General features: G+C 42.2%; 1 protein-coding gene across 1 annotated transcript; it reads left to right on the top strand.

The window, feature by feature from the left end:
* The first annotated feature begins 2,394 nt into the window (after positions 1–2,394).
* Positions 2,395–5,684, top strand: LOC125521690 (cytochrome P450 89A2-like). The gene is made up of 2 exons (XM_048686745.1): positions 2,395–3,768; positions 5,205–5,684. Exons 1-2 carry the CDS (start codon positions 2,428–2,430, stop codon positions 5,346–5,348), a joined length of 1,485 nt encoding a protein of 494 aa, XP_048542702.1. The 5' UTR covers positions 2,395–2,427; the 3' UTR covers positions 5,349–5,684.
* The last annotated feature ends 10,847 nt before the right edge of the window (positions 5,685–16,531 follow it).

A 16,531-nucleotide genomic window follows, 5' to 3' on the forward strand; every position in this document is an offset into this window, starting at 1 on the left:
ATGCGTGCACCTATTTTATCTAATGCGTGAATCTTTTTTCAATACGTTTATTTCATATTCATCAATCTTCTTACAAAACTCGTGCACCTTTCCGAATCCATGAACTTTTTTTCCAATCCACGAACTCTTTTCAAATTTTCATATTTTACCAAAATCCGTGGAGTTTTCATTTCAAATTTTGTGTACTTTTTTCTTCTAAATTGATGAACTCTTTCCGCGCGCGCACCTCACAGCGCAACAAATCCTGGGAGTCCCTAGCTGATGCTCCCAGGTGCAAAAGAGAAGAGCTTTCGTGCAAGGCGCCATTTGAATGGGCCAGCCCATTCCCTGGCGTCACCGCGAGCCAGTACTAAAAATTATGCTGTATCGACTATCGATGAACCGAAAACGCAACCCTACGATAAAGAGCTAGCGTTCCCTACCACTTGAGCTCCTGGGCAATATTGATTAGTGTGCTGCTTTAAATATAAGATGAACATTTTTTTAATAGAAGGACATTTTCATAAATATACTATGAACATTTTTTAATATACGAACGTTTCTTCAAATATACTATGATTATTTTTTAATATATGAACATTTTCATAAATATACGATGACATTTTCTTAATACATGAAAAACTCTTGTATAATACACAAAAAGGAAGAAAAGTAAAAATAAACAGAAGAAACACAGCTTGTTCATCGTGATAAAGTATTAGTAACGATTAAAAATACACAATGAAACATTTCCTTGTATAATGTATTAATGGAAGAAAAAGGAAAGAAAAAAAGAAAAGAAAGATAAAGCCAGAAAGAACACGAAAGAACCAGAAAGAACAAGGCAGAAGGACATGAAAAAACTGAAAAAAAAAACTAAAAGATAAAAAAATTCAACAGCAGAACCGAACGAAAAAACAAAGCAGTGAACGAGCAACATGTGTTGCCGCGTAATGGGCCAGCCCACCCACGGGCGCTCCGAACGATGGGCGGCAAATAGGATCCGCCACCTATCCCGTCCGTTCTTTGCAATCCTTGTTTGGCTAATGACTCCAGGGTTTGATTTAGACCAGGATTATATAATATAGGGTGCAAATGACCGGGATTTGGACTAAAGGTTTTGATTTGCCAAACCTGTACGAGTTTTTGGGTTTCAAATGGACTTTTTCCCATCGCGAAGTGTCACACCGATAGTAGCTAATTATTGGCGGTGTTCACCTTTTCTCTTTTTTTTTGAAAAAAACACCACCCATATATTGATCAAATAACAAGAGTCTTACAATCGTTCATTACATAGGTAGCCACGCAGGGCGGAACACAATTACAAAGTACACCATCAGACCTACTAACAAAACTAAATTTAGCTAACTCATGTGCCCCCATGTTAGCCTGCCTCCCAACCTTGACAATCTTGAGATCGTCAATAAACTTGGAGCTGCTGATCGCTTTCTTTTTTAGGTCCACATAAGAGCATGGTTAATAGTATAGCCAACTGCTGGCTATAAGTCATTGTCATGTCATCTATAGCCCATCTTATAGTCAATATGTACAATAATTGATTAGAAGAGTGTATTATTTTTTTATTATATGTCTCACATTTCACGCTCACAAAGTGCCTAGGGGCACGGACTAGAGATGACTCTTCACCAAGAGCTCGCTTACCTTCTCTCTCTTCTTTTCTTCCCTCCAACTAAGCAAGAATATATTAATTTATTTCTTATAGCCAGCTGACTCAGCTCTATTGTACTTGCTCTAAGGGCATCTCCAATGGTTGTAAGATAGTTGTTGGTAAACTTTGCCATATAGGATTTTTGATGATGTGTCATATAATAAATGAGGGAAGAGAAGAAGGTTGTATGTACATGAACCAACACCCTTTGCACAAGCTCCAATGTAGAATGAGAGAGCACCTTATTTATTATTTCACATCCTATTGGGCAAACTAGATACAACTCATTAGAGTTGTTGTATGTTAAGGTGTTAATTGATGACATGACATATTTTACCAACAAATTAACATACAAACTGTTGAAGATGCCCTAAGGAAAAAAGGCGAAGGCGTTCACCTTTTCTCCTGGCGTGGAAATCGGCATCGGTGTGGTATAACAGTTAGATGCGCCACCAATAAAGTGACCAGAGTAGACCTATTTTCCTACTAGTGTACAAACTAGGCTGGCCCCGACTTATTACTAGCGTGGGCTTTTTACGGAACCCTACTATTCCTAAAAAGAGCACCGTACTAATAAGCCACGGTCAGGCCAGTACATGGGCCCCACGTATGAGCGAAAGGAGAGGAACCTCAGAACTGGACGGTGGACTGCAAGTTGATGGTAAAGAAATGTGAGGTTTGTTTTATAAAATGGCACTCACGATAGTACTATATATATAGTGGCCACTAAAGATGGTCATTCATCACATAGCCAGCTGTGTAGCCAAAGTTGAGAAACAATGGACGGGCACACCATCCTCTTGTGTATCACCCTCTCCATTCCTCTCATCATCTTTATGTTCAAAGGTCATGGGCGCAAGAATCTCCCGCCTGGTCCGCCGGGCCTGGTCTTCCTAGCCAAGATGTTGATGCATGGGGGGCCGCTCTATCATTTTGGCTCAGTACTTCGCAGCTTGCATGCCCGCCATGGCCCCATCATCTCCGTCTACCTCGGGCGAAACTTCGTTTTCGTGGCCGACCGCCGCCTCGCGCATAGCGCCCTCATTAAGGGCGGCGGTAACTTCGACAGCCGCCCACCGCCGAACGATATGTTTCAGCTATTTTTAGGGGGTTCTATGGCCGCCTCTCCCCTTGGGGCCTACTTTCGTCTGGTCCGCCGCAACTTGCACCTGGAGGCACTCCACCCATCCCGCGTCAGGCTTTTTGCGCCGGCCAGGCAGCGCATCTGCGAAGCGTTCGTTGGCTCGCTGCGCCGCGAACGCGATGCATCATCCGAGAACATTGTTACGGTGAGGCCATTCTTGGCGCGCTATTTGTTCAATCTGCTCACGTGCATGTGCTTCGGCGTGACGCCTGGCCAGGAAGCGCTGGACGAGATGCAGCAGCTCCAGCTCCAGATTTCGGACGCCGTCAGCAGGTTCCCCATCTTCGAGGGCATCTTCGTCTATCAAATCACCAAGAGGCTACTGCGAAAGCGGTGGGTGGCGCTCCGGAAGAGGCAAATTGAGCTGATGCTACCGCTGATCCGCGCGCCCCGCGGCGGCTCCGAGGGCGACGGTGGCCCCCGATGCTACGCCGACTCCCTCCTGGAGCTGCGCGTGCCAGAAGAAGGGGACCGCCCGCTCAGGGATGAGGAGATGGTAAGCCTCTGCACCGAGTTCATGATTGCCTCAATGGACACTTCCCTGGCCTTGTTGGAGTGGATCATGGCAGACCTGGTAAAGCACCCCGACGTCCAAGCCAAGCTGTATGAGGAGGTGAGGGGCAAGCCTGAGCTCACTGAAGACGAGCTGCGCGGGAGCGGGATTCCATACCTCAAAGCCATCGTGATGGAGGGGCTGCGGCTGCACCCTGTGGCCCACTTAGTCTTCCCACATGGCGTGCAGAGCGACACAGAGATGGGTGGATACATGGTGCCCAAGGGCGCCGACATCAACTTCTTGGTAGGCGACTTTGGGCTCGATGAGACCGTGTGGACCGCGGCGAGGAAGTACCAGCCTGAGCGGTTCTTGCACGACCACGACGTGGACATCACCGGGACAAAGGAGATCAAGATGGCTCCTTTTGGTGCCGGTCGAAGGATGTGCCCGGGCTACGTGCTCGCCATACTGCACGCCGGAGTACTTCGTGGGCAGCCTCGTGAGGGAGTTCCAGTGGCTGCCGCCAGCACAAGGTGGACAAGACACTATCGACATGACGGAGGAGCTAGCTGTGGCCATCAACATGAAGCACCCGCTCCGTGCTCGCATCATCCCAAGGGCTTAATTAGTTACTTCACGAGGATGACGTAATAAATAAGAAACCACCTCCCGGCCTCTTAATTTGATCGCATCACATTTTTTTTTAATAATATTGTCTCCTCTTCAAAATTGTCTGTTAGCATAATAAAAACTGTCCTTTTGGTGTTTCGTTTCAGTTTTCAGTATACTGTAGCGGTTCAGCATATTTTCGGCAACACTCTCGAGTTCCGGCTCATGGTTGGCCGGAAAATATCCCCCAAACTCTTATCTGAGCAGTGATTATGGGTACCAGCCGATATATTCGGATACAGCCCGGTATCCGCACTTCTTGCCAAACCACCAGAAATCTATGTACCGAGCAAGAAAATTCCCTTCATGTTTCTTGGGGTCTAGGGTTCGTATTGAAGCTGTGTTTATTCCTTTTTCACCTTATTTAGTTTAAAAATAAATAATAATAATAAATTGACGGTGCTATGGCAAGCTTACGCCGGCCTGAACCATTTTTCATTATCGCAGATGAGATTGAGATACAAAACAATGATAAAAATAAATAAAAATGATGTAGGTGTGATTTGATCCAGCCATACTGCACGCGGAGTACTTCGTGGGCAGCCTCGTGAGGGAGTTCCAGTGGCTGCCGCCAGCACAAGGTGGACAAGACACTATCGACATGACGGAGGAGCTAGCTGTGGCCATCAACATTGAAGCACCCGCTCCGTGCTCGCATCATCCCAAGGGCTTAATTAGTTACTTCACGAGGATGACGTAATAAATAAGAAACCACCTCCTGGCCTCTTAATTTGATCGCATCACATTTTTTTTTAATAATATTGTCTCCTCTTCAAAATTGTCTGTTAGCATAATAAAAACTGTCCTTTTGGTGTTTCGTTTCAGTTTTCAGTATACTGTAGCGGTTCAGCATATTTTCGGCAACACTCTCGAGTTCCGGCTCATGGTTGGCCGGAAAATATCCCCCAAACTCTTATCTGAGCAGTGATTATGGGTACCAGCCGATATATTCGGATACAGCCCGGTATCCGCACTTCTTGCCAAACCACCAGAAATCTATGTACCGAGCAAGAAAATTCCCTTCATGTTTCTTGGGGTCTAGGGTTCGTATTGAAGCTGTGTTTATTCCTTTTTCACCTTATTTAGTTTAAAAATAAATAATAATAATAAATTGACGGTGCTATGGCAAGCTTACGCCGGCCTGAACCATTTTTCATTATCGCAGATGAGATTGAGATACAAAACAATGATAAAAATAAATAAAAATGATGTAGGTGTGATTTGATCCAGCCATACTGCACGCGGAGTACTTCGTGGGCAGCCTCGTGAGGGAGTTCCAGTGGCTGCCGCCAGCACAAGGTGGACAAGACACTATCGACATGACGGAGGAGCTAGCTGTGGCCATCAACATGAAGCACCCGCTCCGTGCTCGCATCATCCCAAGGGCTTAATTAGTTACTTCACGAGGATGACGTAATAAATAAGAAACCACCTCCTGGCCTCTTAATTTGATCGCATCACATTTTTTTTTAATAATATTGTCTCCTCTTCAAAATTGTCTGTTAGCATAATAAAAACTGTCCTTTTGGTGTTTCGTTTCAGTTTTCAGTATACTGTAGCGGTTCAGCATATTTTCGGCAACACTCTCGAGTTCCGGCTCATGGTTGGCCGGAAAATATCCCCCAAACTCTTATCTGAGCAGTGATTATGGGTACCAGCCGATATATTCGGATACAGCCCGGTATCCGCACTTCTTGCCAAACCACCAGAAATCTATGTACCGAGCAAGAAAATTCCCTTCATGTTTCTTGGGGTCTAGGGTTCGTATTGAAGCTGTGTTTATTCCTTTTTCACCTTATTTAGTTTAAAAATAAATAATAATAATAAATTGACGGTGCTATGGCAAGCTTACGCCGGCCTGAACCATTTTTCATTATCGCAGATGAGATTGAGATACAAAACAATGATAAAAATAAATAAAAATGATGTAGGTGTGATTTGATCCAGCTACATGAAGGCAAGAGAGGCTAATACATGACCTAACCACTACGCTAGTAGGAGGATGCTGATAAAACTGAGTCCAGTGCTTATCTATAGAATATTTACAACTTTAAATTCAAAATTCAATTTGAAATTGCATCCAAAAAAATTCCGGTATTTTGTCGTTACCGCGGTAACCGCAAATATCGGTGCCCTGCGAGAAATAAAATGCATTCGGGATCCAAACCCTTGCTGTGGTCAAGGCACAATGCTCACTATTCCCCATTCTCTCGGCCTCTCGTCTCTTCTTCCTCGAGCGCCTCGGCTCCTCCTAATCTTTTCCTCACCACCCACACGAAGTCACCATGGGCATCACTTCCTCTTGTGCCTAGGCCGACCCATCGAATTATGGGCTTGGTAGAATTTTATATTAGTTACTTCCATATACTACCGGGAATTTAACGTTATATAACTTGACTTGTATATTTCGATAATGGGCTTCCTCAAATGCTCGGGGTTTTCATGAGCAAGCAAGTTGGATGGACACCCACTTAATTTCAGTATTGAGCTTTCATACACTTATATCTCTTAGTGCATCTATTGCATGGCAATCCCTACTCCTCGCATTGATATCGATTTATAGACATCTCCATAGCCTTTTGATCCGCCGAGTTGATGCAAGACTTGCCTCCTCTGTTTCGATAATTTGACCCCTATCACTGCATTCTATTCCCCCTAGTGCTATGTCTATGGCTCACGCTCATGTATTGCGTGAGAGTTAAAAGTGCTGATAGTTTAACACTGGGGTGCTACTGATTTATATATTTGCCGCGAAGATGGAGTCATATCATTGCTAATATGAGAAAGTGAGTAGGGATAACATTCGTTAATGATCGTATATTTTGGATGTCTAATGATTATGCTTCTTATGTTCGTGGATATTATTATGTTGATATTGTTATTTCATCCCTTCATAATTTATATGCCATAAAAGAGATTACATGATAGACATGTTAGATAGCATTCCACATGAAAATTTTGTTTTTTATCATTTACGTACTCAAGTAAGAGAAGAAATTAATCTTGGGGATGCTAAATCGTCTCCAACATATTCACTACAAGAAACCTGTTAACCCATGACGGATTTTCGGTGACAATTTCAAAATCATCATGAACGGCCTGGTACAGCACCGCAAGCCCGCCAGAAGCCCTAAACATTTCCCCGTATAAAGCCTAACCCTAAGACACACCCGTCCCTTATCTCTTTTCTCCGTCCGCCGCCACCACGCATCTCATCTCCTCGTCCCCGTCCTCCGCCTCCACGCCTCCCATCTTCTCCACCCCGTCCTTTGCCTCCACTTCCCCACCTCCAACCGATGAGGGCAGCCAAGATCCATGGCGATGGCGGCTGAAGCTGCCCGATGGAAGCGGAAGCCAACCATAGCTGATGCGGTGAGCAGCTGCTACTCGCAAGCAACGACCAGGGCCATGGATCTACTGCAGGGGCCTTCTACTCCGTCTCCCAGGCCGCGCAGCTGCCTCGCCGTCTGGAGATTCGGATCAGCCAGCGCGGGACGAGGAGAGGACGACGACTGTGACCTGTAGGAGGCACAAGCTCGACCTTGCTAGGGACGATGCCACCCCGCACAAGGTCCCTCCCTACCCCATCGTGTCCTTTCTCCTCCATTCATTCTTTCTCTGTCCCATCCCCAATCAAGTTTTTTTTGCTTCGATTCAGATCAACAGGAGCTCTCCGTCTCTCCAGTTCCATGGACGGTGACGACCGGCACCCCACCCTCGAGCTTGACAGCAAGATCGTCCGCCCCGACCACCATGATTCCCCACAGAACAAGGTCGACTCTCGCTTTGTTTTTCTTTCCTTTCCAAGTGATTACTGCTCTACACTAGCACAGTTCTCCAAGGGCTCTCACATTTTCTTGTACTGAACCATGATGCACAAAATGTGGGTACTTTGTTTTCGCACATGCAAGTTACAGCCAACTAGCATTGCGAGCAGTAGCAATGTAGAATTTCTGAGATCTGCTAGTTAGTTAAAGCTGCTAGTTCAATAAGTAAACGCCCATGAGATGCTCCTGTTGATTCCTTGCTACTCTGTGCATGCAGCAAGGATGTTATTGCCAGTGGGGCAGGTGATGATGCTATCTGCCATTTTGCCGAGGAGAAGAGTACCATGGAATCTTATCCTTCCACTGAACATTCAAATTCTGGCAACTCTTGATTTATCTCCATGGGATCTACTTAGTTGACCACTTTGTCCAAGTAATATTTGTGGCAGATAGTGGGGTGCGATGTTCCAACACGGTTTGTTCATTTTCTTTGTAAATGCAGTGACCACCCTTCGAGAATTTTGGAAACACAAAGTAGACCCCTCATTGTACAATAACATTGTATTTCACAATATTCTTATATTTAGGTCGTTAATACACTCCTCACATTTTCCCCATGACATGGATATGTTCAGAAGAGTAAAATGACCCCAGCAATGTAAAGTGGATTAAAATGGGCATAATACTCACGATTCATATACTTTGCATGACTAGTCCAATGTCTGGCAGCAAGTGTTGTGTTATGCAAATTTCTAGTAAATGATGCAATAAACAATTTCCTCAAGTTTTATTGCTAAGCTTTTCGGTAAACTGTCAACATTGCCTTAGAATATTTTTTTGTTAATCTTCTGTGTTTGAAGTAACTAGAATCGGGGCAATGAAAGTGCTAGTGCTTTGAAGTTATGTTCTTCTACAGGTCTGCACATATATTTCTGCAAGTCATTTCATTGCTTAAAACTTTGAAGGAATGCTAAATTTATTACTTGATGGCTTATACCTGCAGTTAGTGTTATATTTCTACATGCACGTTACTTCTAGATGCTTGGAGGCATGAAGTCATGCTCGAAATTCCATAGTGCCTTAACCATCAATGGCAACATAATTATCAAATAATGTTCACAGATAAACTTACAAAACACATCAAGTCTTTGATGTTTTTGAGCTAGTCCCGTCGCCAGTTTTTTCACTCAAAATATGGGGCACGTACACAACTTGTTTAGGAGGCGGGCTGCAAATCCGGTCAAGTGTTGTGTTTGGTTTCCATGGATGTTCTCAAAACGTGGGAAAGTGTCCAGTTCAAAGCATCGATGCATGCATCTAGTGTCCGTTATCTATAATTTTTTATTTGATTAACAATTCCATACCCTTCTCCTAAACGTACAGGTCTCTATTTTTACCAAACTAAACAATTGAAAATTGTGTATCTTTCTCTTGAACATACAGGTACATGCCATCTTTTGCTGTCAAGTATCATTACACATGATAATTGAATGAATCTTGTGCATTGTATTATGTATTGTACCCCATTGTCAGACAAGTGTTTTTCTATTTCTTGTTTGCATGATATGCAGAGTACTTAACATTTCATATTTTACCCATAATTTGGTTGTCTTAATTAATACAGATCTACATGAAACTTATATGTAGCAGATACTATGTTATTCAGTTTTTACATTTGTTACAATTCTCTTCTATCTATTTATATCTAACATACCGAATGGTCTTGTAAATATGCTAGGTATGATTGCATAGTGGGCTACTTGGTGCTGCCAATAACAATCAGCATGACATATGCATAGTGTCCATCAGGAGGGCTGACGACAAGATGAATAATAACTTCAGTAGTTTAATTGTTCTCTTTGTGTGAGCTGGATTGTACTATTTCCTAACTTTGTTGAGTGATATTTTGTCAACCTATATTGTAAAATTACCATTTCTTGAAGGATGTTGTAAACTTCTATATTGTAGATACCTGTGGATGATTGCATATTGATTCATATATGTATGTATGAAACTTAGGAAATACTTTGTCTTGGGCCATAGTTTACATTATGATTAGTGGAACGCATTATGCTTAAAAATGTACTTGGTGAAAATTGGGCCGAATGAAATAGGCTAATGGCAGAACTAAATTTATATTGCCCCTAAATCCATGACGATTTCTGTGACAGAAAAAAGTGTCCACGTAGGCAGCCACGTCATCGCAGTTGGTCAATTGAAAATCGTACGTGGCGTTAGTCCATGACGGATTGTTCCGTCACAATGGTTTGGGCCTTGGGCGGGCCTGGGGCAAATCCATGACGGTGAAAAACCGTCATGGGCAGCATGATGTCAAATTATGACGCGATATACATGACGGACATTAACTCCGTCATGGGTGGGCACCCATGATGGTTTTCTCCTGTTCCATGACGGACTGTTACCGTCACGAATTAACAAATTTCCTGTAGTGATTTATAACTTTTGCTTGTTTCATGCTATTATATTATTAATCTTTGATATTTTATATGCAATTATATGCTAGTTTATATCATTTTTAGGACTAAACTATTAATTTTATGCCCAATGCCAGTTGCTGTTTTTTTGCTTCATTTTTACTTTTCAGAAAATCAATATCAAACGAAGTTCAAAGGGAAAAAACTTCGAATTATTTTTTTCTGGACCAGAAGGAACCCTAAAAGTTTTGGGAGAAGACCAGAAGGCATACCGGGGAGTCACAAGACCATATGGTGCGCCACGGCAGGGTAGTCGTGCCCTCTAAGCTTGTGGGTCCCACGTAACTACGTTTGACCTGATTCTAAGCCTACAAATTCTCAAATATTCCCCAAACCAACAGAGAGCCGCCCAAAACACTTTTTCCGCTGCCACAAGCTTCTGTTCTTCCGTGATCCCATCTAGAGGTCTTCTCCAGCACCCTGCCAGAGGAAGAACTGATTACGGAGGGCTTCTACATCATCCTTGTCGCCCTACCGATGATGCATGATTAGTTTACCACGGACCAACGGGTCCATAGCTAGTAGTAAGATGGTTTCTTCTCTCCCTTTGATCTTTAATAATATGTTCTCCTCAATCTTGTTGGAGTTCTATTCGATGTAATCTTCTTTTGCGGTGTGTTTGTTGCGATCCGATGAATTGTTAGTTTATAATTAGATTATTCATTAAAAGTAATTGATTATTTTCTGAACTTTATTACGCACGATTGTTATAGATTTATGTTTCTCTCCAATCTATATGTTTGGTTTGGCCAACTAGATTGATTTATTTTGCAATAGGAGAGGTGTTTTGTGATGAGTTCAATCTTGCGGTGCTCTATATCCCAGTGACAAAGTAGGGGACAAGACACATATTTATATTGTTCTATTAAGGATAAAATGATGGGGTTTATTCATATTGATTGAGTTTATTTTGTCTATATCATTTCATGTTGCTTAAGGCGTTACTCCATTTGTTATTAATTTAGTAACCCACATGCATGCTGGATAGCAGTCGATGGGTGGAGTAATAGTAGTAAATGCAGCAAGGACCCGGTCTACTTGTCTCGGATATGATGACTATATATGTGATCATTGTCATGAATAACATCATATGTATGCGCTTTTCTATCAATTGCCGAACAGTAATTTGTTTACCCATCATATGCAATGTGTTCGAAATAGAAGCCTTTGTGAAAATTATGCCCTCGTGTCTACTTTTAACATATATAAAATCCAACAATACCTGGCTGCACTTTTTCTACGTCATTTTATTTTGCAATTTATTTATCTATCTAGCACTAAAAGATTTGATCCTTGAGAATAACCTCCAAGGAGATTGACAACCCTCTTGATTGCTTTGGTTCAACTATTTGCTTTTGTGTGTGCATATGCTGCTAATGAAATTTTATGCGGTTCTTCTACTGGATTGATTACCTTAATTCTTAACTGAGTGAAATACTTATCTCTACTGTATTACATCACCCTCTCCTCTTTGAGGACATCCCACCGCAGTTCACAAGTAGCAATTGGTCGTCCATTCTCTCGCTTGAGCTACAGGATGTTGCCAGTCACTTCGAGGGGCTGGTGGAACCTTCCATGTGGAGTCGGTGCACCCAGGATTTGGTGGCACGGAAAGAATTTGTACCATGTCCTCGCAGGCCATGGCTACCATCGGTCGCAGCTACGCGCAGCGTGCCTCGACTGTGTGGGTTAGCAGTCATCCGCATCTTCATGTTTGCCCCCTTCCTACAGCTTGGGGTCTTCTGCTTCATTTGTGTTGTCTCCAGCCCCAATTTCAAGCCAGGAGTTGTCTTCATCGTGCGCCACTCTTTGGGGCATCTCGCCCCCGGTTTTGGTCAGGAGATGTGTTTTGCCTCGGAGTCTCCTTTGGTCCTTGGTTTTTGTCGGGAGTCGTGGTCCGACTCAGAGTCACACTTGGTCTTCGGGTTCGGTCCTGAGTCGTGTATTGGCTTGGGATCGTCTACGAACTGGTTTGGAAGACGCGTCGGCTTCTGGATTACTTCTATCGGTACGCCACGTGTGTTTGTTGACTAATGTACCCCTTTTGCTTCCACGTTTGATATACGTGCAATGTGTGGGTTATGTTCCGTTTGTTTTTTGGTGTCACGGTTGTTTGTTACTTCCGGTCTAAATTTCTGTATTGGCGGTGGATATATAATGGCTGTTTAGAATGCTGGCATCTCGATTGCGTGTATGTTAGGGTTGATGTATAGCCAGCGTGTATTATTTTTGTGGCGGTGGGATCTGTGTCTACTTTTGCTAGGTTGTCATGGTTTGTTTGATCCTTATTGTCTTCAGACTTCAGGCAATGCTTAGTGGCTAATGTATCCCTTTTTACATTCGCTTGTTTTTCAGTGTCATGATTGTTGATTATTGTCAGTCTAAATCCGATAGTTCGACAGACGACAAGGGTATGTTTCCTTGCCTCACACCTTGCATTGGATCTTGGTTATGCGCAAGAAAATTGTTGTTTTGTGTAGTGCGTTCCCCAACATTGTGAACGATTATGAACGTCATTCCACTCTTGGTGAGCTATTGGCGTAGTATTTCAGAACCATCCAACACTCTGAATTACGAATGGTTCTGCCCTACAATGAACATTTTTTTTGAAGAACTACAATGAACATTGTTACACGTACTACGTGTACAATGATGGCAATGCGTCTGACTGGTCGGTCGTATTGCCGATGACCATGTTAAATTTAGCAGTATGCATGCGTTTTGGGTTGATGTAATTAGACGATGAAATAGTTAAGCCACTACACTAAAACGTCTCTGTGTACACCGGTCAAAACCCTCATCAGAAACTGAAAAATGGTCCGTGTGCACGACTCAGTCATTATGTGAAAGCACAGTATGGAAACGGAGTATTAGCAACATAAGTACTCCCTTCGTCTCAAAATTCTTTTCTTAAATTTGTCTAGATACGGATGTATCTAGTCATTTTTAGTGTAAGATACATTTGTATCTACATAATTGTAAGACAAGAATTTTGGGACGGAGGAAGTAATATATAACCGTTGCTTAGAAGTACTTACATCAGATACGGTGTTTAGTTACATAACCGTTTGGGATGAGGGCTAGGGAAAACAAAAAAAGCACAGTGAGGCTGGCTGCACAGTCGACAGAGTCCCCCGGCTCCTGCAACTTGACGGCCGCCGGTTCTTCACTGTCTTGCTCTACGCCCGTTCAGTCGACGACGCCGGCTCAATAGATGGTCGTCGTCTTCTACCTATTTAGTTATTCACAAGTCTTTATCCTATACACTCCGGCTTCAGTGGACCGTGGGCGGAGGCCCACTCCTACGCCTTCATAGGCGCCACATAGTAGTCTCCAGGCTTCCTCCCCGCCCTATAGGATATGAAAAATTCATAAGATAATCCATGTTCTTTTACAACTAAGAACTGACACACAATGTTTACAAGATAATCTATTATATACTTAAAACAAGAGACAAATAAGCCATCACGTTCGTCCACATATGCTAATAGTTTTACACCGTTCGATTAAAATAACAATGGCTAAGATTTAAAAAAATTACGTAACATCTTAATGTGTGCGTACCAACATATTGAACTATCAAGTTGTCACGTTTCCACAGTTTCAAAAAGAAAAAGTTGTCACGTATGCATGAATATGCATAAGCATGTGCGAAGAGGCATGTGGGCATCTGATTGTAATTAAACTAGGCAAGCAAAAGTGAATTCCTCACCACGTACGTGCACATATATGGTAAACTAGACTAATCTGTTTAGATTTAACGAGTCCACTCTGAACACGTATAATACCGTCTAGCAAAAAGAAAAGATGCAGTCCGTATCCACTCGTCTTAAAAAGTACAGTCCACCGCAAACAAAAAGTATAGTATATTGAAAAGAAAGGAATGCTACAATCCGTATCCATCCGCCGGATGTAGTCATTACTGTAATTAAAGTAGAGATAAGCGTTTGATTAACACCTAATCAAGATTATTAGTCTGATTATTAACAAAAAGAATACTCCTTAACAGGTATACATAATAGAGAACACAACTCGATTTATATTTGTGGTTCTGAATAATATTCCCTTTTCTTATTAGCACAATTCAGTTTAGATTCTCTCGCAAAAAACTCAGTTAACATTATACAAATTCATCGATGGGATTTAATTGACTACAAAATGCTACCCATACATCTAAAAGTGGAATAAAGTTTTAAACAAACCAGTGACCTGATTACCATTTTATTAAAATTTATATTGATGCAATGCAACAGACCGAAAAAATGAGCGAGGAAAAATAGATGCGTATTCCTCGATAGTTATTCATAGCTTCTTATCCCTTTGTACTTACACGGATCTCTGTGATCGGATTGGATGGCTCATAACGTCGACATATAAATAATCATTTGTCTATCGCTCAAGAGTCAAAATGTTTAAGATTAACTTTTTATGGATAACATCTGGCTGTAGTGGAAATACTGATTCTTCACGAAGTTGAGTGTAAGAGAGAAATATTAAGGTATGTGTGGAAATATATGGTTTTCGTTGCATAAGCTGATGTTAGACCATTAATCATTCCCCGTGACACGTCGTTGTCGTACAAAAAAATAAAGACCAAAAATGGGGTCTCCATAGCCTGATTGTGTTTCCTCTTATATATGTATAAATTAAACCGAATACATTGTTTATCCATAGATAAAATAATGGCAGATAAAAAGAACAATGCCAATTATAACAATAGCATGCAATAGTAGAGAACCTTTTAGCCAAAATGTTAAGAACAAAACTTACATCAAATTCCTAAATAATCAATTTAATTACACTACCATGAGAAGATGTGGAACCATGTATATATGGAAAGAAAAGACTACCACAAGATTTTTACAAACGACTTGATGTAAGCAATGATATTCCATGTAAATAGTCACATAGGGGCGAATCAAAATGAAAAAGAAAAATGAAGAAAACAATAATTAATATATATAGCTGCACAAATGCGCGGGTCACACTACTAGTTTATGTTATTTTACAAGTAAGAACATGCACACAAAATATGAAAGCTAAACGATGTGAAGTAACTATAAATATCTACAAAAATAAGTAACTTCACTTCTCTTAGCAAAATAGAGGAAATTTGCAACTACATAATTGTTAAGCTATGCTAATATCTATAATTTACACTAAATATCTAAACAGAACATAGTTAGAAGTTAATAAGTCACTACTAGAAAAAGGGCTATAGATGATATGGCCACTAATTGCGCACCAGACATATGGTGCGTCACTACTATATAGTAGTGACACACCATGTGTTGGTGCGCCATTAGTGTGATAGACACTAATGGCGCACCACGCCCATGGTGCGCCACTACTAACATTTTTTATTTTTTTATTTTTTTCAAAAATACTAATGGCGCACCAGGGCACAATGCGTCATTACTAGTTTTAACTAGTAATGACGCACCACTCACCTCGTGCGCCACTACAATCATTTTTTTGCAAAACTACTATCATTTTTATTTTTCGAACTCATGAATATTTTTAAATTTAATTCACGGGCACTTTTTGAATTCATGATGACCCACCTCACCCTTCTCCGCTCCACCGCCGCCGACGACCCCCCGCACCCTCCCCCGTTCCACCGTCACAAATGAATGCTAATAGAAATCCAAAAAAAACAAATTTGATTATATTTTCAAATAAAAAATTTGATGATATTTTCAAATAACAAATTTAATGATATTTTTAAAAAAATTATTACTGTTTTTATAAAAATTTATTACTGTTTCATATTCATATACATTTTCTAAAAAAATATTAGATGCAACAAAAAATATTAATAAAAAGTTACTTATGGCGCACCTCTGGCTGGTGCGCCATTGCTATGCAAAAAAAAAGTTACTTATGGCGCACCTCTGGGTGGTGCGCCATCGTTACCTAAAAAAAGTTACTTATGGCGAACCGCTCGGGGGGTGCGCCATTGCTAACCTTCCCTCTCTACCCCTTTCCCCCCGAGCGCCGCCTCCTCCCCGAGCCCAATCCCCAATTCCCCGAGCCCTCGACCTGCTGCTCCGCCGCCGCCCCGACCCACTACGCCGCCACCAGTCACCCCGCGCCGCACGGAGACGTCCAGGAGGACCGCCGTCGACTGCTTCTTCATCTACGGGTTCTCAATCGACCGGAGCTGCACCGTATCGTCGCCATCGTCGTCTTCCCCAACCTCGGCCTCCCTCTTCCACCTCGTCATATCGCTCCGCCCCCGCCAACCCCGACCTTCCGAGATCATCGTCGAGCACCTAGGTGAGGCCCTTGACCGATTTCCCCATTCCCCCG

This window comes from Triticum urartu, chromosome 7 (genome assembly GCF_003073215.2).
Source record: "Triticum urartu cultivar G1812 chromosome 7, Tu2.1, whole genome shotgun sequence".
NCBI classification, from domain to species: Eukaryota; Viridiplantae; Streptophyta; class Magnoliopsida; order Poales; family Poaceae; genus Triticum; species Triticum urartu.